Source organism: Amborella trichopoda, chromosome 4 (assembly GCF_054954075.1).
Source record: "Amborella trichopoda isolate Santa Cruz 75 chromosome 4, AtrichopodaSantaCruz75HAP2 v2.0, whole genome shotgun sequence".
Classification (NCBI taxonomy): Eukaryota; Viridiplantae; Streptophyta; class Magnoliopsida; order Amborellales; family Amborellaceae; genus Amborella; species Amborella trichopoda.
The window spans coordinates 34,902,945-34,929,924 of record NC_142339.1 but is presented as its reverse complement, the minus strand read 5'-3'; the positions used below and the strand labels follow the sequence as shown (position 1 = coordinate 34,929,924).

Genomic DNA, 26,980 nt, shown 5'->3' with positions numbered 1-26,980 from the left:
CTCAGACATTCAAGATGTACAAACCCTAGAATCAGGTCTCTTCAATTTCAATTTGCCGTGTTCAAGGGAGCTTTTATTTTCCAAAAACTTGGCAATGGAAAAACTAATGTCTTTCTTTAAGGTAGAGAGTACAATCATGGTGCTTGCAGTAATGGCAGTTGTGGCCATGGCGGATGACAATAACAATGTGTTCCAGCAAGGTGAGCCTTACTTGTATAGTGTCAGGAGAACACCTTATAGAAAACTTGCCTTCTTTAATCCATTTTTCTTGTATTTTTTAGCTTGTTTTAACTTTAAAAATTTATTTAAATGTCGATTTACTTATATTACAAGTTTTTTATTTAAAATTTTTTTCAATTATTTTATATATTTTTTAGGGCCATGGTCCTTAAGCACATTATAGTATTATACTCGTGTCTTCATTTTATTCCCCCTAGACGTAATTGTTAATTAGCTTGCACATTGATAGGTTCCAATCGATAGACTTCCGCTTCATTCAACTTCACATGCATCAGTTATGGAAAACTATTTGAAGGAAAATGGTTTCATAAGGCTGCAGCCCTATCAAAGTAAGTAAACCGTCAGCTCATAACTCATCAAAATGATTACAATTTCAAGCTCTAAAAACAGTGTATATTATAACAAATTTTCTAGAATATCCATTGAGCACTAAAAATATGTGTTCATATATTTGTAAATCTGTGTATTTTTTTAGTTCCCAATTTTACTGTCAGGGTTGAAAATTGATTTTAAAGCAATCAAATTTCTGCTGCTACGAGTGATTTGTAGTGAGGATTTGAGGTGGAGCATTATTTTGTTTTCATAAAGCCTAACCTTTATAGAAGCTCCATCCCAAAACGGAGAGAGAGAAGAGCCTCACAAAAAATCATCCGTGTCCCCACCGATCAATGGGTCACTTTCATGATCATTGACATCGTCGTCATTTATATTATCGAGAAGTGGCGCCCAGTAGAAATCCTTAAGACGAGAGGTGCAATATAGTTGCATCTCATGGTCCATCTCCAAACCTCTGCATCCTACAAGATACAGTCTCTCAAGTCCAATACAACCCTTCATAATACGCTCCAACCAATCTTTCTCCAAATATCCAAACCTAAGAATGAGGCTTTTGAGGCAGGGACAGCTACTCGCAATGGCAGATGCATCCTCCTCCGACAAATCAAAACTTATAAGCATCAGTTCTCGCATATCCTCACAGCAAACCCCAATTTGACAGATAAGATATTTCAGTTTTACGTCTTTCTCCCCAAACCGAGTCAAATTGTGGGATAAATGTAGAGTCCCGAGTGCCCGCAGCTTGCTAACTGCTGCATGTATATCTTTTAACAGTAGGTTGAATTTCCCCAGTGACAGGAATGTGAGTTCTGGACACCTGAAACAAACAAGTCTTGATCAAACCTAGAGGCTCTCATGTAAAATTTATCAAAATACCTATAAGAGATGAACTATTTAAAATCTGAACCATTTGCAACTACTCCAAGTCACCACCATATTTCCGTTGATGGGTATTCTAAAATTAAATCCAAACATAGAGTATTTAGATAAATTTCCCTTTGTTCTTTTTTTTACTTTTTTGGGTAATTCGGTAGGGAAGATAAGCCCTATCCGTTTTTTCAAATAGTTTAAGAGTTAGTTTTTTTTATAGGTGTTAGTGGCTTTTTTTTCAAATAGTTTAAGAGTTAGTTTTTTTTCAAAACGTTAGTGGGGTGTGGAAGACGAACCTACTTGTTTTTTCAAGTAGTTTAGGAGTTAGTTTTTTTTAAGGTGCTAGAGGTGTAATTTAAATCGGAATGAAGACCACAACGTGGTGACAATGGTACGGAGGTGTTACCACCGCAACCCCAATAGAGAGCTAGATGGCTCACCTGTCGGAAACATACAGAAGTTCGAAATTGGTAGTTGCCAGTATGGGGAACGAAATCGAGGTGACCTGATTATTTGCAAGTTTTAAGAGAATCTTAAGAAGTTTCGCAAAATCAATCCCAACTTCAAATATAGAAGATGCATTCTCTGATACTCTCCAGTATTTCATATCCCAATCTTGAAAATCAAGATGCTTCCAGCACAGGGGATCACGGGAAGCGTCGTACCAACAGTGGCATACTAAAGGAGCGGTGAAGAGCCTCTCATTCCATTGCAGTTTCTGCAAGATTTCTACTAAAATTTCTCTAGGCAAACTCCCCCAATTTTGCTGAACTTCAGCGGATGAGGCCACACCAGTCATCTTCTTTCTTCAGAGGAGGACGAAAAAATGAGCTGCGAATCGCTGTCATATAAAGCCGCCTCGGCACGAAGAAAACAAATGGGTTGATTAGTTCTGAGCTTGTTTTAACAAGGAGACCTCCTCACTTCACAAATTAAAAGAAATAAATGTATAGAAGAAAGGAAACGACTCATGTCCTCTCTCTCTAGGCTCATGCCTCCCATGTGCTCTGTTTCTCTCTCACACAAGGCTCATGCCTGCCCTGTGCTCCTCTCCTCTCTCTCTCTCATGAAATATTTGTCCTGTAACCTTTTGTGGCCTTAGATCCATGGGTACTGGGTGTCCATTAAGCTTCTCCATTGGAATGTTGGACTGCCTTTTCTTCAACAACGACTACCATTACTCCCACATTCCAAATTGAGCGTACGTTTCCTTACCAATACATCTTCTCTCTCTCCTCTTTCGGTCTCCATGAAGCGTTTCCTCTCCCTCTTTCTCCTTGAAATGTGACCTCTCTCTCTCCATAAGGTGTGCAGTTTATGCTAGTCTTTTCGTCTGGGAAAAATTGTCCTTACTATTTTATTTTGCTGATATTAGGTGATGATTAAAAAATATGCGATATTTACAGAGTCACTTCCAATTATTTTATTTTATTTTCAAGTTTGCCTTTAAGGACCGGTTTTTTCTTTTGCTTTTTTAAAGTTTGGGAAAAAGAGACTACCTTGGGGCTCACCCCAATATTTCAAACTTCGGATTGCCGTAGAAATTGGGTTGGTCCAATGTTCGAAAAACCAAATTTTTTAAAATTTTTTAAAAATGACATTTAAAACGTAGAGTGATGTTTGAAATATTGGACCGACTTTAAGTCTTTTAAAAAAAGTTTGAGATAGAGTCTTGGGATGGCATGAATAGGTAGTATGGTGTTTGAAATATCGCACCGAAAAAAGTTTGAAATGGGGTCATGTGACGTCATGAATCACCTTGCCACGTGACTCTCTTCACTTTGCACACGTTATCTTTGTCGGGGTATTTATTTACTACAACTTATTTTTACCTCTTCGATATGGGATAATGTGAAAACGTATGAACTTCAAATAGTAATATATTATATATTTTGTTTGCGCTTTTAATATTATTAAATAGCATGTGATATACTGGTTATCAAATGCCTTCTATGTGTAGAGGGTGTTGGTTTGAATCCCCTCGAGAAGAAAGGTACTTATTAATTATTTTTCTTGTCAAATTTATTATCAATTATTTTTCTTGTTAAATTTATTTTTTTGACCCATCAATTTTTTTTCTTATAAAAAAAATGAAAGGTTTTCTTATTTACTACAACTTATTTTTACCTCTTCGATATGGGATAATGTGAAAACGTATGAACTTCAAATAGTAATATATTATATATTTTGTTTGCGCTTTTAATATTATTAAATAGCATGTGATATACTGGTTATCAAATGCCTTCTATGTGTAGAGGGTGTTGGTTTGAATCCCCTCGAGAAGAAAGGTACTTATTAATTATTTTTCTTGTCAAATTTATTATCAATTATTTTTCTTGTTAAATTTATTTTTTTGGCCCGTCAATTTTTTTTCTTATAAAAAAAATGAAAGGTTTTCTTATCAATTTCAAATTTTTTCCTTATAAAAAAAATGAAAGGTTTGTTTCATCAAATTTCGCTTTTTGTCAAATTTTTTTCTTATCAAAAAAATGAAAGGTTTTTTTTATCAATTTCGCTTTTTGTCAAATTTTTCTCTTATCAATAAAATAAAAAGTTTCTTACAAAAAAAAATGAAAGGCTCTTATCAATTATTTTTCTTGTCAAATTTCTTTTTTTTTGTCAAAAACATAAAATGTTTTTGTCAAAAAAATAAAAAGTTCTTATATAAAAAATAATAATACAACAAGTATTTTTTGTCATAAGAAAAAAATGAAAGGTTTTTTTTTTATCAATTTCGCATTTTGTCAAATTTTTTTCTTATCTAAAAAATGAAGTGGTTTTTTTTATTAATTTTGCTTTTTATCAAATTTTTTTCTTATAAAAAGTTTCTTATAAAAAAAAATGAAAGGTTCTTATCAATTATTTTTCTTGTCAAATTTCTTTTTTGTCAATAAAATAAAATGTTTTTGTCAAAAAAATAAAAAGTAATAAAAAGTTATTGTCAAAAATAAAATTCTTATAAAAAAAAAATAATACAACAAGTATTTTTTGTCAAAAAAAATTTCTTGCTAAAAAAAAAACAATGTAATACGACAAACATTTCTTATAAAAAAAATAACAGGTTTTTGTCAAAAAAAACTAAAATGTTCTTATAAAAAAACCATTCTCTATTGTAGTCTATGTATGATTATATACTTCATCCATTATAGTTCTATGATTTTTATTTTGTGCGATGTAAATTAATGGTTAAAATAAGTTCATACAGATAAAAAATATCTCAATATTCATATATTGATAAAAAAATGAAAATTAATAATGTAGTACCCCGGTTTCTTATTGGATTCATAAAAAACAACATTTATAATGAATTTTAATAAATTTTTTTAGATTTTTTTTAAAACTTAATCCAACCAATTCGGCCGATTCCCGATCCGGATCGTTGATCTACCGATCCGGATGGGTTTTTTGGGTGCCCGATCCGAGCCACAGATCCGTTTTTTAAACCACTGACTAGAAGTAAAAGAGATTACAACAAAAATTACAGTAACAAATAAGATAAAGATAAGGAGGTCATCGAAACTCCTTTCTTAGCTAAATCATCTGCAATAGAGTTTGTTTCTCTGTAAACATGATGAAAGGCAACAGTTATATCAGCAGATAACTCCATCACCTTATACAATAAGGTTAAAAGCCATCAAGGAGGTATTGACAAACATTTATACCAATTAATGACATTGTGAAAGTCTCTTTCAATGATAAAATTTTGCTCCATACCTCTCTCTTTATAGATCTGCAATCCTTGTAGCAAAGATTCAAATTCTACATGATTAGCTGCAACCACTTCACAAGGTCCAGCATAACAAAAAATTAACCTTCGTGATTACGATATATACCCCCAACTCTTGAAAGCCCTAGATTTCCAAAACAAAAGCTATCAAAATTTAATTTCATGCATCTGATTGTTGGTGGGTTCCAATTACAGTCGTCCCATCTTAAAAGTTCTTTGTATGACCAAAGATGCGGCGAGATGTTTTTGACACCACACTGCCTGTAAACCCATTTTGCCTCTAGTTTTGTCACATTTTGCATAGGGATAAATTAAGTAAATTAAGTATCAACTAATGACAAATTGTACATAAAGAGAGGTGTATGTATGGATCTATGAATGTATGTATGTACTATAAAAAGAGAGTATATACATATACAGTCCGGGCCAATCTATGAACTGCCAAGTATTCGAGCTCCTTGGTATGTCTATTATAAATCAAGTTCCATCTAAGGTATTTTTTTCGACTAAAGAAGTGTAGGGCCGCCCATTGATCTAAACATTAGCCTACCTTCAAAATGTTTATGACATCGAATCAATCTATGAATATCATAAGAATAAAAAATAAATTTAATATGGAGTCCGACGTTTAAAACATTGAACTGGGAGCAAATTTAGAAAAAATAAAAAATTGAAGGACGAAGACCTCATAAAAAAATTGCATATTTTTGGACCATCATCTAATAACAGTAAAATAAAATAGTGCTGATATAATTTTTCATTTTGTTTGTATGAAAAAATACTAGACGCTATTTAACAACCATATATTCCATTTAAAAGCATATGTGCAGGGGCATAAGTGCGCTTCAGGTAAACTTCGCAACTAGGGCAATTGAGTGCCCAACCTAGCCCAAAGCTAAAAAAGTGAGACCTAGGTTACAAAATGTGGCTCTAGGGCCTGGGGCAGGAGCAGGGCCATGACAAGGCCGGCCTAGTCCAACTATTTTTTCCCTTATTTTCATTTCTTTTTTTCTTTGGCTCTAGTAGGCTTGTCTGGCTTAGTGTATCTAGTATAAGGCTAGGGCCTCTTCAGCCAGGGTCTGAGAAGGGCTAGGCTCAGGCAAGCCTTCTAGGGACCAGCGCAGGCATTGGTCAAGGTTGGCCCGGTCGATTCCCAGCCCATTACCGGACCTATTTGCAGCTAGTTGGAGCGCACTACACTTCTCGAAATGAATGAGCGCAGGCTTGATGCCAGGTGACAGTCCAATAAGTCCCAGCGTAATAGGAGAAGAATGGTTGAATTAGGTTTATCAAGAAGCGGCTAATTCATTTTTGAATCCAAAGTTCGGAAATTAACCATTTTGTTTTTTTTTTTCTCCGAAAGGCGATATTCATTAAGACAATGAAGGTTATATGGAAAAGAAAAAAAAAAAAAAAAAAAGCAGAAAAATTATCAGAAACATATCTTAATTTTTGTCTAATTAGAAAACAGAACCCTCAATTTTTATAAACCTCGTCCATATCTTTTTTTTCTCAATTTTGATATTTTTATTTTATCAAAATAGCCTTCACGGTAGTCGTATTACTGTAAAGGCTCTATCATTAGTTACTTTAAGTAATGTAATGCAGTAGTTATTACGATGGATAAATTCGATTTGGGTTTAAAAATTTCATAAAAATATTAAAAAATGTTATAAATATTGTTTTTTGAGTTCTCAAGAAAATAGAGGTATTTCATTATGAATTTTTAATATTTGGAAAAAATATGTGAATGTTGAGATACTTTTTTTACTGCGTTTATTGATGTTAATATGGATACTAGTTTTGATAAAATACTTTTACACTAATTTTGATGCTCGTTTTGTGATTTTTAGTGCACAAACAAGAGATAAGGATTTGTCTGATTTTTTTTTAAAGAAATTTTATACGGGTGCGGTTTGTATAGAGTCGACGCGCTAAACAATCAAAGCAAAGCCCACCTTCAAATAGTGACGAGAACTATAGTTTCAATATTGGAAATCATTGTGATAGCTTTAAAAATATATTTTTATTTTTAATTATAAAATTTAAAAGCTTAAAAAATAGTGTAAATCGAGCGTATCTCTGAAAACTTGAAAATTGATAAAAAAATACGTTACAAGATACACTATTTTCAAAAATTGAAATCTATTTATTTTTCATATCCATGCATCTTGATGAACAGAATGGAGAACCTGGATTCATGTAGCTGACCCCAATTAATTGTTAAAAGGCTAAATTGATGATGATGATCCATGCATCTTGACGTCTAGATGATCAATTTGAGGATATTTGGGCATCAAAACAACCTCTTCTAGTGAAATTTTTGAGGTAGGCTCCAATTTGATTGTTTAGAGCATCGGCTCTATATACACTTTATCCATTTTATTATCAAAATCCTCTTCTTTTATCGAAATACATACATAACTTTAAAATGGATCTCAAGTTATCAAATAGAAAACCTCCCTAAGTATGTTATTTGCCAATTGAAGTGAATTGATCTTTTTGCTCCATCAACACATACCATCTACAAAATAAAAAATCGATTTATTGGTCCATGAAAAATTTAATATCATTTTAACTCATTGGGTTCCAATTGTTATAGCTCCCACAATCAATGACAAACAATCGATAAAAGAAAAAAATGCAGATTATAAAAGAGAGTACATATCAAAAGCGGGCATGTCCTTGTCCTATCATTGTTTTAGTTCTTTTGACTGAGCATGAAGAATACATTTTGAGAGCACTATGAACCACTAGGCCTAGGTATATTTGCGTGGTTTCTTGGTTAGGAGGTTCTTTCTCAAGAAGTTGGAGCTCTGAATTTGGTTGGGTGTTTGTCTTGTTTAAATGCATGGGATGGATGGAGATTTCAACCCTTCTAGGTCTACCTCATAATCTCCAAGTCTGACAAGCTTGGGAACTCGAGTTTTATGGGTAGTTTTTTTTGGTTTGGAGTGTTGTAAACAACACATTGGATATCTGAACTGTATAGTTAATAAAAAAACAGGTTCAAGCATCTAATATTTGTACTGGTTTTTCACTTGCGAAAAACACTTTAGTTAGGATATTAGATGTCTGAACCATCATTTTTTTTTATAAAAAAAGTAGATGGATATGCTTAGAAAAAGGCCCTCCAAAGTTCGATGTTCTTGATGTGATGTGAGAATTAGACAAACGCAAAAAAAAGGCTAAAATACAAAATATGAGAGACTAATTGCATTCCATAAATTAAACGGTTTTTTATAAATATTTTCAGAATTAAAAACTAATTCAACTAGTGAAAAGATTTTCTGCTACTGAGGAAGTATATTATCCATTTATTCTCTTAGGAAAAACTCGCTCTAGAAATTTATTTTTTATCTCATAATTTGGGATGTGCTCTCTAGAATCCGGCAAAGGACCTCAAAGTAAAACCAAATTATTTAATCTCACTCACTATGTGCCTAAAAAAAATTTATCGTCCCAACATTGCAATAAAACCATCCAATTTTGGGAGGGAACGATCTAGATATTTGTAAACTCAAAATCTAGTTTTTTTCTTTGAAAATAATCATTTATTTGAAATTAAATGATAACAAAAAAAAAAAGAAACTCCCATATTAGTGTTTTGCAAACGTATAGCGTACTCGTGAGGAAGCATAAAATACACGATTCAAATATGGGCCCATTCTCATAGTAAGGCACATCACTGAGCTAAAGGGACTCCCTCAAATGGAAAATTGTTTCATGCGGTGGTGGGGACCGTATTTCTACATTTGCATAGAATCCATTTTAAAAATAAACACAATAGATAGTCCATCTAAAAATAATTAAAAATTACGATCTAAATATTTTATTAATATAATTATTATTTTTAATTTTTAAAATTTATTTGGTTTTTCATATTCATGATCTCCTAAAACTTATATATATATATGTATATTTTTTCTTCAAACTTACCGTAAAATAACCTTACGTCTGTTACCGTGAACGCCTGGCATCACGAGACTACCACAGCTTATTTGAACGGTGAAGGCGTCGATCGTGCTAAAACCCAATGCTCACAGACACTAACTGAAGATTTTCAGTACCTGAATCAGGCCTTTTTAATTTGCAAGAAAGATATTTGTTTGCTGGTTTTTCGCATTTAGAGAGAAAGAGAACGAGAGAAGTGAGGGGCATATGAGAATAGCTTAGAGAGAGAGATTGGGGCATAAGAGAATCGTTTGGAGAGAGAGATTGGGGCATAAGAGAATCGTTTAGAGAGAGAGAGAGATTGAGGCATAAGAGAATCGTTTAGAGAGAGAGAGAGATTGAGGCTGAGAATGATAAGATAAAGGCATCGAGATTGGGGCTGAGAATGAGGAGAGAATGAAAGTTCGGGGGACATGAGCCAGATGGTTTTTTTTTTAGAGAGAGAGAGGAGTGCGATGGGTATCTTTCATCTGCAGTTTTGGAGAATGGAGAATGTTAAGCTGAGATTTGATCATTTGAAAGGGAATGGAAGAAGGGGGTAGAGAGAGGGTTATTGATGTGAAGAGAGAGAGACAGTCATGGGTGGGTTGAGGAAGAGAGCTTTGAAAGAGATGTACATGACAAATAAGGCAAATTTATTAGAGGAAAAAAAAATCACCGGCATTTGGAGGAGAGAAGGCCCTCTCTCCTTTTTGGTTCTCTCTCATGCGTTCGTCTCATCAGAATCCGATGAAAATGGGGCAATTTTGGAGTCATATTTGAGGTTTTCAGCAATTTTCCGGTGAGTTTTCCAGCCAAAACTTATTATAACAGGTCCACTGGTACGCCTGTGGCCTTTTGCCGTTCAAATTTTTGGGGAATTGAACATGAGTTTCTAGTTTTACGGGGATTGCCTGGTGGTTGATGGTAATGTTTCCAGCAAGTTTCGGTGCTTTTTCTGGCAGACTAAGCCGGATTTTCTTGTCCTCAGGCGAAGAGTGCCAGTGTTTCTTTAGGGCAAATTAAGCTTGGATTGGAAAATAAACGGGAATTCATGCAAGTTAATAAATGGAATGAAAAATAAGCAGGAATTTCTGGTAAAATTGCATTGAGATTTGAAGTGTAAAATTAGTAAGAATTTTCAGGCAATTTGATGTATTTTTTCGGCCATTTCCGTAAAACATGTTAACCTTCAAATAAGGTGTGCGAAGTATGATTACTGTGAGGAAAAAGATTGTATAAGGTTGCAACCCTAGAATTAAAAATACACCTAAAAAATCTATCGGAAAATTGTGTTTTAATGTTAAAAAACCCTCTAATTGATAATCTTGACGCTGAGATTTATGAATATGAAAAAAAACAAAAAATTTGAGTCCCATAAATAGTGCATCTTAAAACACATTATCTAAACCGTTTATTTTTGAGATTTTCATATCTTTATGGATTTACTTGATTCCAATCGTTTGTAGAGTTTAGAATTTTATAATTAGAGATAAAAATAGATTTTTAGATAATCCTCATAATTTTTTACATCAAAATTATATTCTATGATAAAATTTGGATGTGCTCTTTAATTGGATTGTTTCAGGTTACAAATTGCAATCTTATAGGAACCACACCCTTATTGTAAAAAGGCTATTTTGATTTAAAAAATTTCAGAAGAAAAAAAAGAAAAAAAAGAAAAAAGAAAAAAGAAAAAAAGTGTAGACAGGATTTATAAAAGTTGATTTTTTTTAATTAGATAAAAATTAAAATATATTTTTGAAATTGCATATCCTTAAAAATTAGGTACAAAAAAATCAATCTCAAGAGAAGATTTTTAAGAGGTGACTCATTTTTACATGGACTCAGAGAAACCGTGTCCCCCCTCCATTTGACACCTCGCTCCGCTCTGTCTCTCTCTAAATTCCGTTTGGCGCCTGAGAACATAAAAATCGTACTACCATGGCTGCCGTTTTGGACCCCCATTTCCTGGCTATCACCGCTATCGTCACCAAAATATCTCTCTCTCTCTAAACTCAGTTGTCCTTTTTTGAAAGGCCTCATTTGCTTGAAATGTGGTTATTGTTTATTACAGGTTGGGTACCAACTCCTCTTCTTCCTTGTTACTGCCATTTTTAGGGTCGACAAGCTCACCGATTTTGCAGGTACAATTTTTTGTTTAGCATGGACATTGTACCTCACGATATCCCTTTTGTTTTTCTTTTGCCAATGCCTCTATATGTCTGTCTTTCTTGTTTACTTATATCATTTTTTTTGTTGCTGCTATTACTGTTACTTATGTTTAGGGTTTGATTATTATGATAAAGGAATTTTTCGCTTGTAAAGAATATCATTTTTAATTATATTTGGTTTCTGTTTTTGTTCAAATTTAAAGCCATGTAGTGGAATAACCCTTATTCAGGAAAAATGGATAAGAAGTTGCAGGGTGTTCAGATCTGATACCGAAATATGCAAAATAGAGACAATTCCGGCATTCCCTTTGTTCTATGAAGTTATGAACACATTAGAGATTATAATTTACCCATCACTGGATGAGAGTGAGAACCAATTTATTATTCTTTCAAAGGTTTCAGACAGTGTGCCTTGACTCACTTGAGTCCAAGCGGGCTAGTAACTCTGCCTCGCCCTGTGGCTTTGTGTTGGCAGTGGTGAGTCTGGGCACACTGGTTTCAGATGTATTGGATTGTACACTAAATATCTTATTGGATTTAATTGCCAGAGCAGCATTTTGTCTCGTAGCAAAAATCTATGGTAATAGATGGCAGGCAGTGGAAATCATACTATTGATTTTGAGGCTCTTGTTTTTGAAGACACGGATCAAACAATTAATTATGGCGCTCTTCAATTTGAAGGCACTAAGGCACTTCGTGTGCATCATGATAGGAAAAGGATTAAAAAGAAGACAAACTTTCTAATGTATCAAAATTGTACGAGAGATTACAAGCCAAGCTCCATAGCCACAACTTTGCATAAACCCAAAAAACCTCAGGATAGAACTCAAAAGCTATTCTCACTCTTACATCATAAGCTACTTATAGTGTTAACCCAAACCAAAAGATAATCTAGGCCATTGATTACAAACTTTACATCACGATCGTAGATAGGAAAGCAAAAAGTGAGAAAGACAATCTAGTCCTAAATGCACAAAGATGAAACTGCCCCTTGTTTTGTGGTTCACATTTTGGAGGTCACTTTTGGAGATCTAGAGGTTTGGTTTTTGTAACTGGTAGAGTGGGTTGGGACATTGTATGTGTTTGAGGGAGCTTTCAATAGAGCATCACTATACCCAATTGTCAGCTACAAGGACAATATTAGACCATTTTGTAGGTTTGCTACTTACAATCACCTACATCACTGTTATCACTTCATCATGTGTTTCTCTCACATGTGTGGCTTCCGCATTCCCACTTGTGTGCAAAACCGATGTTGATTGGGATTTTCGAATTATATATTTGGTGAATTAATTGTATTTGAGAATTTAGTTGGGAAAATTGAGCCAGCCATAGGGCATGCCTAAGTTAACCCAACACCATCAAATGTCTTGGAATGTGTGTATATGTTAATGTATCCTGGCCTTGAGTACATGAATTTTCGGGTGCTTATGAATGCTTCTAATTTGTTTAGATAATGTTTTTCTATAAAAATTGAAGATGAATATGTTGTTTGACTCATAGCTGTTGTAAGCGATTCTGAATTCGAATTGTTTTAGGAATTGTAATCACATAATTGCAGTCAGCTGGATATTCCTATCTTCGGAATCGATGTCTGTACAAGATGAATCGTGAGAAACAAGATTCCAATTTTATAGGAATTGAGATTCAACCAAAATGCAATGAGATCCCGACATATATGGAATCGAGATTTCTAGCTCTATGGAATCGAGTTTCCGACCTATTTGGAATCAACCAATATGGAATCGAGATTCCTTCATTTATGGATTCTAGATTCCGACATCTTTGAAATCAAGAGGGAATTGAGAGGGAAACAATACATATCTCAATGCCATTCATTGACCGATATGCTATACATGCATGTTTATATTATTTGTACTACATTATTTCTAACATCTTGGCAGTGTTTCAAAAAATGCTAGGCGACGCCTAGGCAGGCGCCCAAGAGTAGAAAGAAAAATATCTCAATAGTCTAACAGTATAAATATAACTCTATAACGCATAAGAGTTAGAGATTTAGGACACATCAAATGTATAGTACACAAGTCTACATCGCACACACTCCTTCATAATCCATAAGTTCCTAGTCTGATAGTCCACTAAATCTAATACTAATGGGTGATGCTTATCGATTTCTTGTAACTTTGAGAAACCCTTCGATCCTATAGAAATCACCAAAAACTAGTTTTTTGGGATTTTCTCTCTCTAAAATAGGCTTTAATCGGGTTTAAGTTTCAAATGAACCTAAAATGCATGATTTTGCCCCTTTGGTGTTAGAAAAAGACCAAAAAATGCCCCCCTGGGTGGCCTCCCATGGCTGGGCATTGGGTGCCCGCCCAGGGACAGCGCGCATAGGCCTCGGTGAGGCACCCAAGCCTTCTGGACTGCCTAGGAGGCTGCTTAGGCACTGGGCGATCCGCTTTTTAAAACAGTGCATCTTGGAGTTGCAATCCCTCCATTGGATCAATACAAAGCATACTTAAAGAATTAAGTGGAGAACCTTGATTTCCATTGGTCATGTCATGCCAAAAAAGATGACTACACCTTATAGCTTGAGATTGAGTGTCTAGCTTGAGTAGTTTGATGCCTTGAAAACTTCTAAACATCACTTCTCAGAAAAAAAACAAAAAGAAAATAAAAAGAGGGGGAAGGGGCAAAATTCCAGTAAATGTGGAAATCAGTTTCAACTAGTGTAAAATTGAGGTTCACCGATTCGAGATTCTTTAAGTATTTGAATTGAGATTCCTAAAACAAGGAATCGAGATTCTAGACTTCACAGAAGCAGTTTCCATGAAGATTCCTAGTCGGAATCGACGAATTGGGGTTCCGAATCAGAATCACGACCTTCGGTAAGAGATTCCGATAACGAATAATGTGACTCAACATATATGCAAACTAGAATGGATAGTGACTCAATGCTTTAAACTCTTTTTGGTAGAGTAACCATAAATGATACTGACTTGTTACTTTATGGGTTGCTATCGAATATGCATTACGTGCTATGATGTCCAAATAAATTGAGATGGGTGTAAATCCATGTATGACACTCCGTTCCATATGTAGAATTATAAAAAATATACTATGTAGCTACCTTGCCATATCATGGAATCATAAGCTTGTGGACAATATAAATTTTCAGCAATCTACTTGAATCTTAGTTATTGTCTAAACTGCATGAATCTGAAGGGAGGAAGTACATTTTTCTTATAATCTTTTGGGAAAATGACTTGGTCCCCCTTGTCCCTAATTTATGTCTGGATAGAACCTTTGGTCATTGTAAACTCCATAGAGCCCCTCTTCCTTTTAAAAATAGGATCAATACCCATCTCCCGACCTTTTCTAGATGACACTTACCTAATTGTCCCTTTTCTTATTAAAAATTCCAAAATCGTCCACACTAAAAGAGCCTAAATTTTCTCTCCCATCTTTCCCTCCAGCATGGGGAAAATTTGCCAAAAAAGGCAGGGAGCCATTTGATTCCAGTCATGGAGGTTCTTGTAAATTGTTCGAATCTGTTGGTCAAGTCGCCAGAGTATGTAGGAGCCATATAAAACTATTTTTCCTGAAAAATAGGAGAGAAAAACACATTTAGGTCACCAGAATAGAGAGAGAAACTATTGCACTTTATTCCCCATTATTTCTCTCTATGCAGGGGACCCATAGGGAAATCACAAAGCACTTTGAGAGTTTTCTCTCTCTATGATATTGGTGTTTAGAATACCAATATCTCATTAGGATAGATGCATTCTCTCTCTCCTAAACAACGTGGGAGCCAACATGTAAGTAGTGCTCCTAAGTTTCTAAAGATGGCCATTCGGATATTGAATTTAGCATGTAGCTCATCTAATTGTGGGTACATTTGGAGTTCATTTGAAATGGTAAGACGGCAATTTACATTTTACAATGATTATAACATTTTATATTAGTATTAGTGTATAAGTTATGATTACGATTATAAATTTATAACGTGTAAGTTATAAATTGTGACTTCAAAGTTCATTTAGCTCATGATTTATTATAAGTTTACTGTATTGCATAACTCGACCAATATACTATTATAGATTTAGAGTATCACTGTAGTTATCTAAATTCTAACTCATGCATTTTTCCCATGGTGCATACAAATGAAAAGAATAGACTTGATCAGAAGGAAGAAAGAAAATGCTTTAGTCGTCATCTAATTCAATCGGAGGCAAAATCAGCATTTTAATGATCATGACAAAGGGGACACCATTGCAGTGAAAGACAAATGATGCCAATGAGTGGTGGGTTGATCTTCAAACGGAGGTCTTCCGTAGTGAGGGTTTGACTTGGGATATGGTTGGGGAGGCTTCGGGGCAAGCTTCTAATCCTGAGGGGGACCAGCAGATCGATTACTACTTCTTAATTCATAGAAGATGATGGAGATATAGGAGGAGATCAATTCATAATATGCATTTTATATTTCTCTGTATTGGTGGATTTGAATGCGTGTGAGCTTGTGACCTTGTGCTTAGTTTCTTATTTATTTTAGTAATTGAGTACTTTAAGTTCATGACTTTATGGTATTGGACATGGAGCCATGGTATAACATATTCTGCAATTTGGTATTGGCATTTGGATTTTCGATATGCTCCTTTATGGTTGTTAGTTTAATGTCACATTTATTAATCTACAATTGTGAAATATGTTCCTTGTAAATTATGATTTCAATGGGTTTCAGATACATAGCTATACGTATGTATCCCTTTGGAGCACACATATACATATCTCTGTGTGTGTGAGGCACCTTGAGACAGAGGCGCCCACCTAGGTGCCTGCGTTACGTCTAGGCTGTTGGGCTTGTGTGTCCTTTCAAGGCCTTGACATTGTGTAACTCATACCCTCGTACTATTTTGTTGGCACCAATGGAAGCTTGGTTCCTGAAAGGGGACGGTTGGTTGTCTCGCCTACCCATTGTGACCTATCGGGCCTAGGTAGTATAGGGCCTGGGAGGGGTGTCTCTGAGTCATGGAAACTGTTGAACATAGGGTTTGGGTAGCAGCCTGGATATTGTGAGGGATTAAAGGATATTCGTCAGTTGAGGGTTGGTATTGCCTGTGGTCGGAGTCGGGACAGAGTGTTCCGGCATGGAAGAGGTGGCTTGTGAGGGCAAGGGCCAAATCCTTGGCATAGCCTCATCCATGACATGTGCATATGACAGTTGTATCATATGGGAAGCCGCCTTCCCGGAAGAGTGCCTTGTGAAGGACATGCCACGTGCATAGAGAGGAGCCCCGCATCCTTGTGAGGTGCTGAGTGTACTTGTCCTTGGGGGTGCATCTATAATCTATTGAATCCCAGAATTCCACTGCCAATTGGTTGGTTTTGATGGGCTAATGATGAGCCCGAGCTAGAGACTATGGATCATGTGTCCCTTTGGTTCGATTTGAAAAAATGGTTTCGGGATAAGCTGAGTGGAGTGTCCTAGATCAGTGATTTCAATTTTGTCTCATATATATTCTCTCATTGATTACCCTAGTATCGCTGAATTGAGGGATTTTATTTGCCTATTTATTTGGGTGTCCTATGTGAAATCAGATACTTGTGACTCTTTTTGTGGTAATATGGGGCCTACGTCTTGCGCATTTCCTATTGTTGAGGTACCTAACCTGCTTATTTTTTAGGGGAATTGACCATGATTTCCTGTCTCTTTATAACCCTTGTTATCGATTGCTAATAGTAAGTGCAAACAATGTATATTCATATTATCCAGGAAGCTTTTATTTCGTTCATTATGTACTTTTGTTGATTTTGATAGTTGTTTGCATGGGGTGGACATAAGCTTGAATTGTGCCTATTACATCGTCTTTATATGTAACAAAGAAGTACGACTTTTTTTCTTTTTTTTTATGTTTGACAAAGTTATCAAACCAAGTATTTGCTGAAGAGGAAAGTCTGAATGAGATTGCACCAAAAAGAATTGTATTAATCTCTCATTTTTCTTTGACAATTTATCGAGCCATCATATCTGACATTTGTTACCAAATTGCCATTTAGAGTCTATATATCACACTCTGTTTTCTTTATCCAGATGAATGCTTCATGATACATCCTTCTGGATGATTAGATGGGTCTTTGAGTTTAATTATGTTCTTCCCATATAGTTGAGATCTCATGCTTGAGAAACTTCCACTTGATATAAAAAAATATTTAAACCAAAGAATGTAACAAGTCATAGTTGGCATGCTGATGTACCGACTTCTGAGTTCTGACCTTCTTTGAGAAATGTCTTATACTTTTTTATTCTCTAGTTTAAAATATCCCCACAAAAGTTGCAATATCTGATTATGGATATTTCGGGATCTTATAAAGAAACCCGATATTAGTTAGCCTTACCAGGTGGTGGTTGTGAAAAAGACCAGTCTCGTAGCGAGGACTTTGAAGAGTTAATGATAATCAAAATAGTTGTTATTATTCTAATATGGATTATCATTCTATAGGAGTACTTACTCTAGATTATGTCTGACAGAAAGAGAAGAGGCGCAAGAATAATTACCTAAAATTATGATGAGCTTAAAGAGCTATGACTAATGAGCTTAAAGATATGACAGAGAATTTATAAATAAGAAGAGCATAGTGATACTAGTATCGTAATGGAGTAGAAATGAATGATACTTGATTACTTGATGAATTTCATTGAGAATATGAATATTTTAATTCATCGGGAATGTGAATGTTTTACTTTAGGAACAATTTCTTGCATCTTCAGCACTCCCCTATGATTTTAGCAAACGGAGGTCGGCATTCCTATCTTGCATATGAATGGTTGAGGTTTTTTCAAAATCCATGACTTCCATCAGAAATATGCTAACATGATCAGACTTGTTGCACTAAGTTTTGATATTTGCTTCTCTACACATTCCCTAAATAAGCCACTATCTATTATTAGTTGCCTTCCGGGTTGATTAAAAATATACATACAGAGGAAATTTGAACCACACTTTGATTATCACATAACATGTTCATGGGTTATTTAATAACAAATCCTAAAATGTTTATGTTCCTTCTGAAGGTTGTGAGCTTGAGAAGCATGGTGCTCTCTGTAGAAAATTTTGGCTGGAAAGATTTTAAGTCGGAAGGTTCTCAGCAATGTGCCTACATCCTCTTGGTTCCTTGATAAGTTGGGGTTTAGGACAAAGACCACTAGTTTGGCCTCCCTATGGTGGCTGTGGTTTGAAATCTTGCTCTGATACAATGTCAAGAGAATGCTAAAACTGAAAACAGTGACATCCATAACCTATTGTCAATATATTGAATGTATAATTAATAATACAATGTAAAAACCTTTTACAATAATACGCCATGCACTTTATAAAGAATGACCGTAATGCTTCAACTATGCATTGTTCATTGTAACAGTCCTCAGCAAAGAACCTAATCTTTGCTAAACAGAAAATAAGCCCAATGAGGATGAGCTTAACCACAACTTCATGGGTGTAAGCAATGTGTTGCCTTCATAGGTATAAACAAAAATCTGCCTAATATTTTAGTAGTTAAGCATACAAGCAGTCTGTAATTAGTCTCCAAAATCTTTTTTAAAGGAGATGAGCAGAATCCGTAACTTTCTGGCTAAATTTTGCAACATGCTACATGTCTGATACTTTTTAATAATTGTGGATCTCGAATCTAATTGAAGAAAAACACAATAGGAAAGCAAATCTGGTTCCAAATTATGATCTGTGTAAACTGTTGTTTCAAATCCCTCGATCACAAATCTGCGAGTACAGAATACTCAGGTTCTGATGCCATGGCAAAATCTTAGGATAGGCAATGAAGAAAATGGCATTTCCTTGTGAACTCTAATTCGGGGGAAAGGAAAATGATGATGCACAATGCTTGTATTATAATTCAATATGACTGAATACTATGCTAGACAATATACTTACAGAATACTCGACTGAACTTCGGAAGTATAGAAGGGCATAGAACTTGTAATATTTACATGACCTTACTATGAGTATCATGCATAAATACTATGCAATAAGGAAGGCATAAATACTATTCAATAAGGAAGGAGAAAAGAAAGTAAGCTGCTGATATACAAGTATATACATCTCCTCGGCATATTTTTTGCAAATTTTTCATGTGTTACTCTGGGATATTTCTTAGCATTTATAAAATTGGTAATGTTTTAAAAATGTCCTAAGGAAAATCAGCATTTCAAAAGTCACTAAGAAATGATCTCCTAGAGAATTACTTGAAGAGATCATCACTATTCAACACACTCGTGAAAGTACGAGATGCCACCTTGGTGTAATGGCAGTTAAAGATCAGCGACTTTAAATGATGGTTATTTTTACAAAATACTATCTTTTCTTCTCATTACTAATGGCAATTTATTTATGCTCATTTAATAAAAAAAGTTTTTTTGTAACTCCATCTCTGAGAATCCTTAAGCTTGTTTATAGGAAGCATAAACCAGGTTGTTAGAACCAAACTGGACTGCCCAGTTCGAATCGGGAAGTGGTCCACAATTCGGTCCAAGGATTTTGAACCGATTGGAACTGCAAACCAGTCATGGACTGGTGGATCAGCTAGGCCAATGTATGGCCGGTTCACTCCGGTCCAACATTCCATGACTGAACCGGCCAATCCACTAAAAGGTTACTTTTGACGTTTTTCTCTTTTTTTTTTTGGTGACAAGGTTACGTAGGAGTGGAACTTGAGACGTAGTGTTATGAAAACCCAGCTGCTACTGCCTTGACCTAAGCCCGATTCCTCCTTTTTTTTTTTTTAAATGCCTTTTTAAACCCATCATAGGGGGGAGGGTTTCATCCTTAGAAAATTACAAGGGGGTAATTTTGGAATTCTTAAATTCTAGGGTTTTAAGTCATATAAAAAGAAACTTTAGATAGTAGGGGCTTTCACACTTTTCTCTCTCTAACTATAATTTTGGGGCATTGCAATAAGATTTCCAATGAAATATCCAGCCATATGCTGAATAAAATCTAGCCAAAAGTCGAGTACTTACCCTCAAAGTTCTTCTTTTTTTGGATTTAGAAAAATGCAAAAAAAAAAAAAGAAGAAAGATTAAGGGCTTTCTCTGATATTTTTCTGTTAGGTTCTTTGTGCATTTTTTTCTTTTAATTTTAAGGTTATTAATTTTGGTTCTTTTGACTTTGAAAAGCCATAACCGAAAACTGCAATTAGGTATTAATTTCAGTTCTTTTGTTAAATAGGTGTTTCCATTTTTTTTTTTTTTTTCTTTTTGCATTTTTGTGTGTTTGTTGTTTAAAATAAGGGAAAACCCCTTTGAAAAAAACGAAACAGAAAGCACAAAGAAAAAAAAAATTGTTTGCATATTTCTTTTCTATTTTATGGATTCTTAATTCAACTTTTAAGGGCTATGACAAAATACGAACTGTAAATTTGTAAAAGAACTTAAAAATATGATCCAAAAATGCAAAAAAGAAATGGAAAGTTGGGTTTTTTTTTTTTGTGTTTTCAAATATATATATATATATATATATATATATATATATATGAGAAAAGCTAGCATAAGCCCACTAGCTAATGGAACAGTGTGAGCCTAAAAGCCCAGATCCAATCTGGGCTGATCCAATGATCACGGCTGCTTTTTATTTTTTAATTTTAATTTTTTTAAACAAATTCAAATCACTTAAAATTTGGAGCGTCTATTCTTAAAAAATAAGGGAATCTAATAAAAATATTTAAAAAATTATTCATAAAATTTAAATTGATCAAAATACCCCTAAATAATGCACTTGGAATTTTTGAGGGGTATTTTGGCTCATTTAAATTTCGGAAATATTTTTTTTTTTACATTTTTATTAGGTGCACATTGATGAGAAAAATGGACGTTCCAAATTTCATCTAATTTGGATTTATAGAAAAAATTTAAATTAAAATACGAAATATAGTCGTGTTTGTCAGATCGGCCCAAATTGAATTTGGGCCGTTGGGCTTACACTGTTGTGTCAGCTAGTAGGCTTACGCCAGCCTTTCACACACACACGCGCACGCATGGATACACACACTATTTTAATTTTAAGTTCTTTTATATAAATTTGATTAATATGAAATTTTGGGTGTATATACCTAACACTATTGTGCATCATATAAAATTATAAAAAAAGTATTTCAATAATTTAAAATGATCAGAATACCCCTGTCATTTTTCAGGGGTATTTCGGTCATTTTATATTCTGAGAAATATTTTTTATATATTTTTTATTTGTGCGCCCTATTTTTTAGTACACATGTCCAAAATTTCATTATGATCCAATTTATAGAAAAATAATTAAAATTAAAACAGTGATATACATTATGAACCATATGATGAAGATCTGACGGTTCCCATTCCACCTATAGTACTATTCATTATAGCTGGCCAGCTATTGTTAGATTTTTTCATATATATATATATATATATATATATATATATATATATATATATATATATATATATATATATATATATAGGAAAAGGTTTATATAAGGATGCTACCTCATAATGTAGAACTACGGATGCCCTTCAAATATCCATCGAAAAAGGTAGTTTTAATGTTGAAAAACTTTTTGATTGATCATCTCGACATCAAGATGTATGATTATGAAAAATAAAAAAAATTTAAGTCTCAGAAATAGTGCATTTTACAACATATTATCTATACCGTCCATTTTCAAGATTTTCATATGTTTATAGATCTACTTGCTTTTAACCTTCAAGTCTATAACTCTCCAAGTTGTCAACAAATTGACTTTCAAAAGTACAAAACCACACAATAAAATAGTCCAAAAAGGCAAAAAAAAGTCGGTTTAACATCCAAAATCCAAATGTCTAAAGCCCAAACCATGATGATGCAATAAAGTTACAAAAAAGAAAAGAGACGACATCAATAAGAATTAGAATCATCATCGTTATTGCTTGCATCTGCATCGGAATCGAGGCTGTCATCATTAGAATCATCACCCTCTTCAACATATTCCTCGTCTTCCATAGATTTTTGTGAATCTGCCTCCGCTTCCTCTATCTCCCTCTGTGAGTGTGAGGTATCAACACAAGTCGTTGCTTGAGTGGCCCTCTTAGGATTAGAAGCTTGTCTCGAAGCCTCCTTTATCATTTCCCAGGTCAAACCCTCTCCAGGGAAGACCTCCTCTGTACTAGGGTCCAAGGTTACAAAAAATGCTAAGCGGCTGGCGTGGTGCCCAATGCCCAAGGGGAGCTTAGGCGGCTGCCCAGAACCTTGGGCGCCCTGTAGTACAAATTCTATAGATATATAATATGGGAAAAGTTTATATAGGGCTGAGGTTATAAATAATCAAATAAGAGCCTACCTAAAAAATTTCACTAGAAGAGGTTGTTTTGATGCTCAAATATCCTCAAATTGATCATCTCGACATTGAGATGCATGGACATGAGAAAAAAATGGATTTCAAGTTTTGGAAATAGTATATTTTGTAATGCATTTTTTGACCGTCAATTTTTAAGATTTTCAAGTTTTTATAGATCTGTCTATTTATACTATTTTTTAAATTTTAAACTTTGTAAATAAAAATGAAAATACATTTTAAGGCTATTACAAAAATTTCAAGGATTGAAACCACATTTCTCAATACTATTTGAAGGTAGGCTCTAATTTGATTGTTTAGAGCCAAGGCTCTATGCAAACCGCCCCATATAATATTTATACATGTATTTGTGTCAATTTTGTAATTTATTGCATTTGAAAATATTGTAACATACTTTATAATATACAAACATATAACATATCGCATGTTGAGAATAAACTTGTTCAACATTTCAAAACTCAAACCATACAAAATTTAAAAAGTATAATAGGATATGTATTAGTAATTGTCTCCAACTCTCCATATTTCATCATAAGTGGAAAGTTTAGGAAGCTTCTTCATACCACAAAAAATACTTTTGATTCTAAAAAATAGGCACATTCCATAATAAGAAGTTTAGGAAGGTTCTTCAAACTACACAAAATATTTTGATTATAGGTATAGCTAAGAGATTGAGGGTTTATGTAATTATTCTTTTAACTTGGAGGTTGAAAATAACCCCCATAACCTATTTAAATCATTTTAGGGGTCGAAATTACCCCCTTTGCTATTTTGGATATCTTTAAAAAAAAAGAAAAAACTCACATCCCTGGACGTCCGCCTTGCCTGCCTAGGCTCCTGCCCAGGTACATCCGCCTAGAACGGGCTGCCTAGGCCTAAGCGTGCGGTGCATAGGGTGGCGCCTAGGCTCCGGGCGGACCATTTTTTCAAACATTGCCAGGGTCCCCAACTAGCCAATCTGAAGCATTGTCCATGTCTTCTGAAGCGACGAGATCCTTCTTTGGCTGGTTTTTCTTCTCCTTGAGCCTTTGATTCTTGCTAGCATAAACCAAGTCATTGAGCTTCCTTTGCTCAAGCCTATTTCTTCTCTTTGTATGTACCTATAAGGAAAAATGCATAAGTACTAGACTACTATGATCTTCTTATCTTCTATGAATGTATATTAGAAAGATGAACTTGTAAATGAGAAAAGCATATAAATTGAAAAATACCATCTCAAACAAACTCCAATTGCGCTCACAATCAGAAGAGGTAGTTGTCAAACTCAAGATCCGAATAGCCATCTTCTGGAGGTGTGGAGCTCTACTCCCATGTTGTCTCCACTATTGGGCTGCAATATGTGGACAACCTTTATAATTAATTTAAGTATTTAACATTATCATACATATTTTTAAGAACCTAAAATTGAAAGAAAATTAGAAAACTATGAAACAAAAGTACACAAGATCTTATTTGGTTCGTCTTTGTTTCTCTATCTTAGAGCCATGTCTTTCTCGAATGACATCAAAGCACACTTGTAAGAAATGCGCTCTTCTGTTGATATCTTATCTTGGATATGTGGATCGGGAACTAATCTCTCAAGGCACTCATTAAAACCATCCATAATTGTACCTTTTGCCTCAATATCTATATCTGCCTAAAACAATTTGGGGTTCAAGTAGTACCTTGCTGCATGCAATGGTCTATAGAGCTGCCTTTCCCACTTGACATTTATAATCTCCCAAATTGGGCCATACTTGTCCTCATCATTGCCCAAATTCTTTGCAATATCATTCTTAGCCCTTCCAAGTGCATCAGATATAAAGCCCATGGAGGGCTTATCTTATCAACATCATCTTCCAAGTGGAAGGCCTTCACCAAGGGAAAAAATACTATTATCGCATGCTTTACCCCACGTCAAAAATATTTAGAAAGAACAATATCTTGTGCCTTGTTTCCCTTGACATCTCTTGACCACTTACACCTACTCCACTCTTCTGAAGCAAACGTAGACCTCAATAGGATCCTACTGCTATACATGTCTTTAGATTAAGGTAGGCAGTGGCAAATCTAGTGACCCCGGGCCTCACTTGATCTCTCTTCTTTGTAAACTTGCGCATCATGCTAAATGCAATTGCGTGAATGTATATGAAGACTGTAACCTCCTTAGCCTTAGAAAGAACTCCTTTAATAGTAGCCAACTCACTAATAGCCTCAAGAATAAGATCTACGCAATGTGCAGTGCAAGCAGTCCAAAATATGCGAGGCCTCTGCTGTTGAAGCAAATGACTTGTAGCTAGATTGGGATCAGCATTATCTGTGGTCACTTGAATTACAAGTTCCTCCCCAATCTCCTCAATGCCCTTATCAATGAAAGAAAATATATAATAAGCATCATAAATGTCATCAAAAGCATCAATGCATCGCAAAAAAACTGTACGCAAGGGACAATTTACCAACAAATTCATCTTACTATCATTCTTCATATCAGTCATTAAAAAAACCCCACATTTAGCTCTTCCCTCATTATGGGTCTTGAGATATTCCTTAGTAACTTGAACTTCTTTCTTCCGTAGTGGCTCATCAATCTCATATAGAGTTGGGCTTTTCAAACCTGGCCTAAATTGCCCAGTTGCTTCCAACATTATATGGAAGCTACTCAAGCGAGTGGTGTTAAAAGAAATGCCCGCATGGTAAAACCATCGAGCAATATACTGAATCACCCGGCCTCTGTCTTCCTTCTTAAATCTATTACTGAATCACCCGGCCTTTGTCTTCCTTCTTAAATCTATTTTCAAGAGTCACCTGTTTTTTTCCCTTTTCCCTTCCCATTCTCAATTATTGTCTCGGGGCTAGGTGTAAAAAAAACTATCGATAGACCCTCTCATACAAGCCTTCTTAGACCCCAAAGCCCTCTTACCCTTAGAGCTCTAAGTACCAACCATGGCTACCTCTTCTTCGCCCTCTTCATCATTTTTACTGTCAATATCATCATAAAAAACATGGACCCCTACCTTTAATTCTGCCATATCCTTTTCTTTTAATTTTTTTTATTCCTTTCACCTTAAATGTACTCCGAAATTTCTTTCTTTACAGGCTATGAGACTTTCATATACAGAGCAACATCACCTCTAATATCGACAAGATGTTTATTAAATCTATTTATGACGGCATTAGAAACATGACCACATAAATTGCATATAGTCTTATTCTTATCATTCTTATCCAGGCTAACACAATACTTCCATCCCGGATCCTCACCCCTAGTAGACCCCGTAGAAATAAAACTCAAATAAAGATTACAAACTGACCTTTTTTGCTCAATCTCTGGTCTTCGATGTTTGTTAGCTCAAATAAAGATTACAAACTGACCTTTTCTACCAAATCTCTAGTCTTCGATGTTTGTTAGCTCGATTGAGCTACTAATCAACTCAAAAGTTATCTAATACCTCCATTAGCACCCTAAAAATAATTTCAATCCACAAAAAATACTTTCGATTCTCAGAAATACGTTTAGCATAGAGGCTGAGGGTGTCTTTTTCACTTTGGGGGTTAAAATAACTCCCATCATATATTTATACTATCTTGGGGGTCAAAATGACCCCCTTTGCCCTTGTGGGCGATTTAAAAAAATGAAAAAGGGACTACGACCCTGGGCACCCATACATCCGCCTGGGTTTGGGCTTGTGGTGGTTATGGTCTAGGGTGCCTAGGTGCAGTCGGACCGTTTTTTAAAACACTGGAATAGTGTAAGCCCAACGGCCCAGATTGAATCTAGGGCGATTTGACGAGCATATGACCTCATTTCGTAATATAATTTTAATATTTTTTACAAATCCAAATCATATGAAATTTGGAGTGTCCATTCTTCTCAGCAAGGTACACCTAATAAAAATATCAAAATAATAATTCTCAAAAAATAAATTGATCAAAATACCCTTGAAAGGTATATACTTAGAGCTATTACTTTGCAAGTATCTTGGTTTTAACTGATCAAAACCCCAGTCTTTATAAGACATGATGTTTAATATTGTCATTTTTTAATATGCCAACTCATTATTGTTTCTATAATGGTGCTTTATATATACTGACTTTGTTTCAGTCAGTATTTTTTCAAAATACTCCCTATCTTTCCCTCCCATATAAAGGTGCATGTGATCTTTTAGGCATATCTCAACCACTGTTCTTGGCATTTGAGGCACATGATCTTCTTCTATTATTATCAGAGGAATAACATACGTCTCTATGTAAAGGGTTCTTTGTGATGGTGGAATGGGTGGACTTTGAGTCTCTGCCATTATTCTGGATATATTATCTTGTTTTGGTGGAGTCCTAGTTAAGGACAATGAAGAAGTGGCTCCTTTAGCCAGTGTTTTATTCGGACTCT

The 26,980-nt window shown here is 34.8% G+C and overlaps 1 protein-coding gene and 1 long non-coding RNA gene across 2 annotated transcripts; one reads left to right on the top strand and one right to left on the bottom strand.

Moving 5' to 3' along the window:
• Window positions 1-572: 572 nt before the first annotated feature.
• On the bottom strand, window positions 573-2,732 carry LOC148782420 (putative F-box/LRR-repeat protein 22). Its single transcript, XM_088863604.1, has 2 exons — window positions 1,887-2,732; window positions 573-1,393 (listed from the first exon to the last, which is right to left on the bottom strand). Exons 1-2 carry the CDS (start codon window positions 2,243-2,245, stop codon window positions 877-879), a joined length of 876 nt encoding a protein of 291 aa, XP_088719730.1. The 5' UTR covers window positions 2,246-2,732; the 3' UTR covers window positions 573-876.
• A 6,377-nt stretch (window positions 2,733-9,109) lies between these two features.
• On the top strand, window positions 9,110-15,875 carry LOC110006779 (uncharacterized). Its single transcript, XR_002280049.2, has 3 exons — window positions 9,110-9,908; window positions 11,184-11,253; window positions 15,418-15,875. It is a non-coding gene; the product is annotated as an uncharacterized LOC110006779 (long non-coding RNA).
• The last annotated feature ends 11,105 nt before the right edge of the window (window positions 15,876-26,980 follow it).

What these genes read in the sequence shown, in the direction of transcription:
- LOC148782420 (XM_088863604.1), bottom strand. Translation starts at nt 2,245, where the DNA reads ATGACTGGTGTGGCCTCATCCGCTGAAGTTCAGCAAAATTGGGGGAGT. An exon ending in CTTCTGTATGTTTCCGACAG is followed by an intron (nt 1,394 to 1,886) that starts GTGAGCCATCTA and finishes TGTTTGTTTCAG; the next exon opens with GTGTCCAGAACTCACATTCC.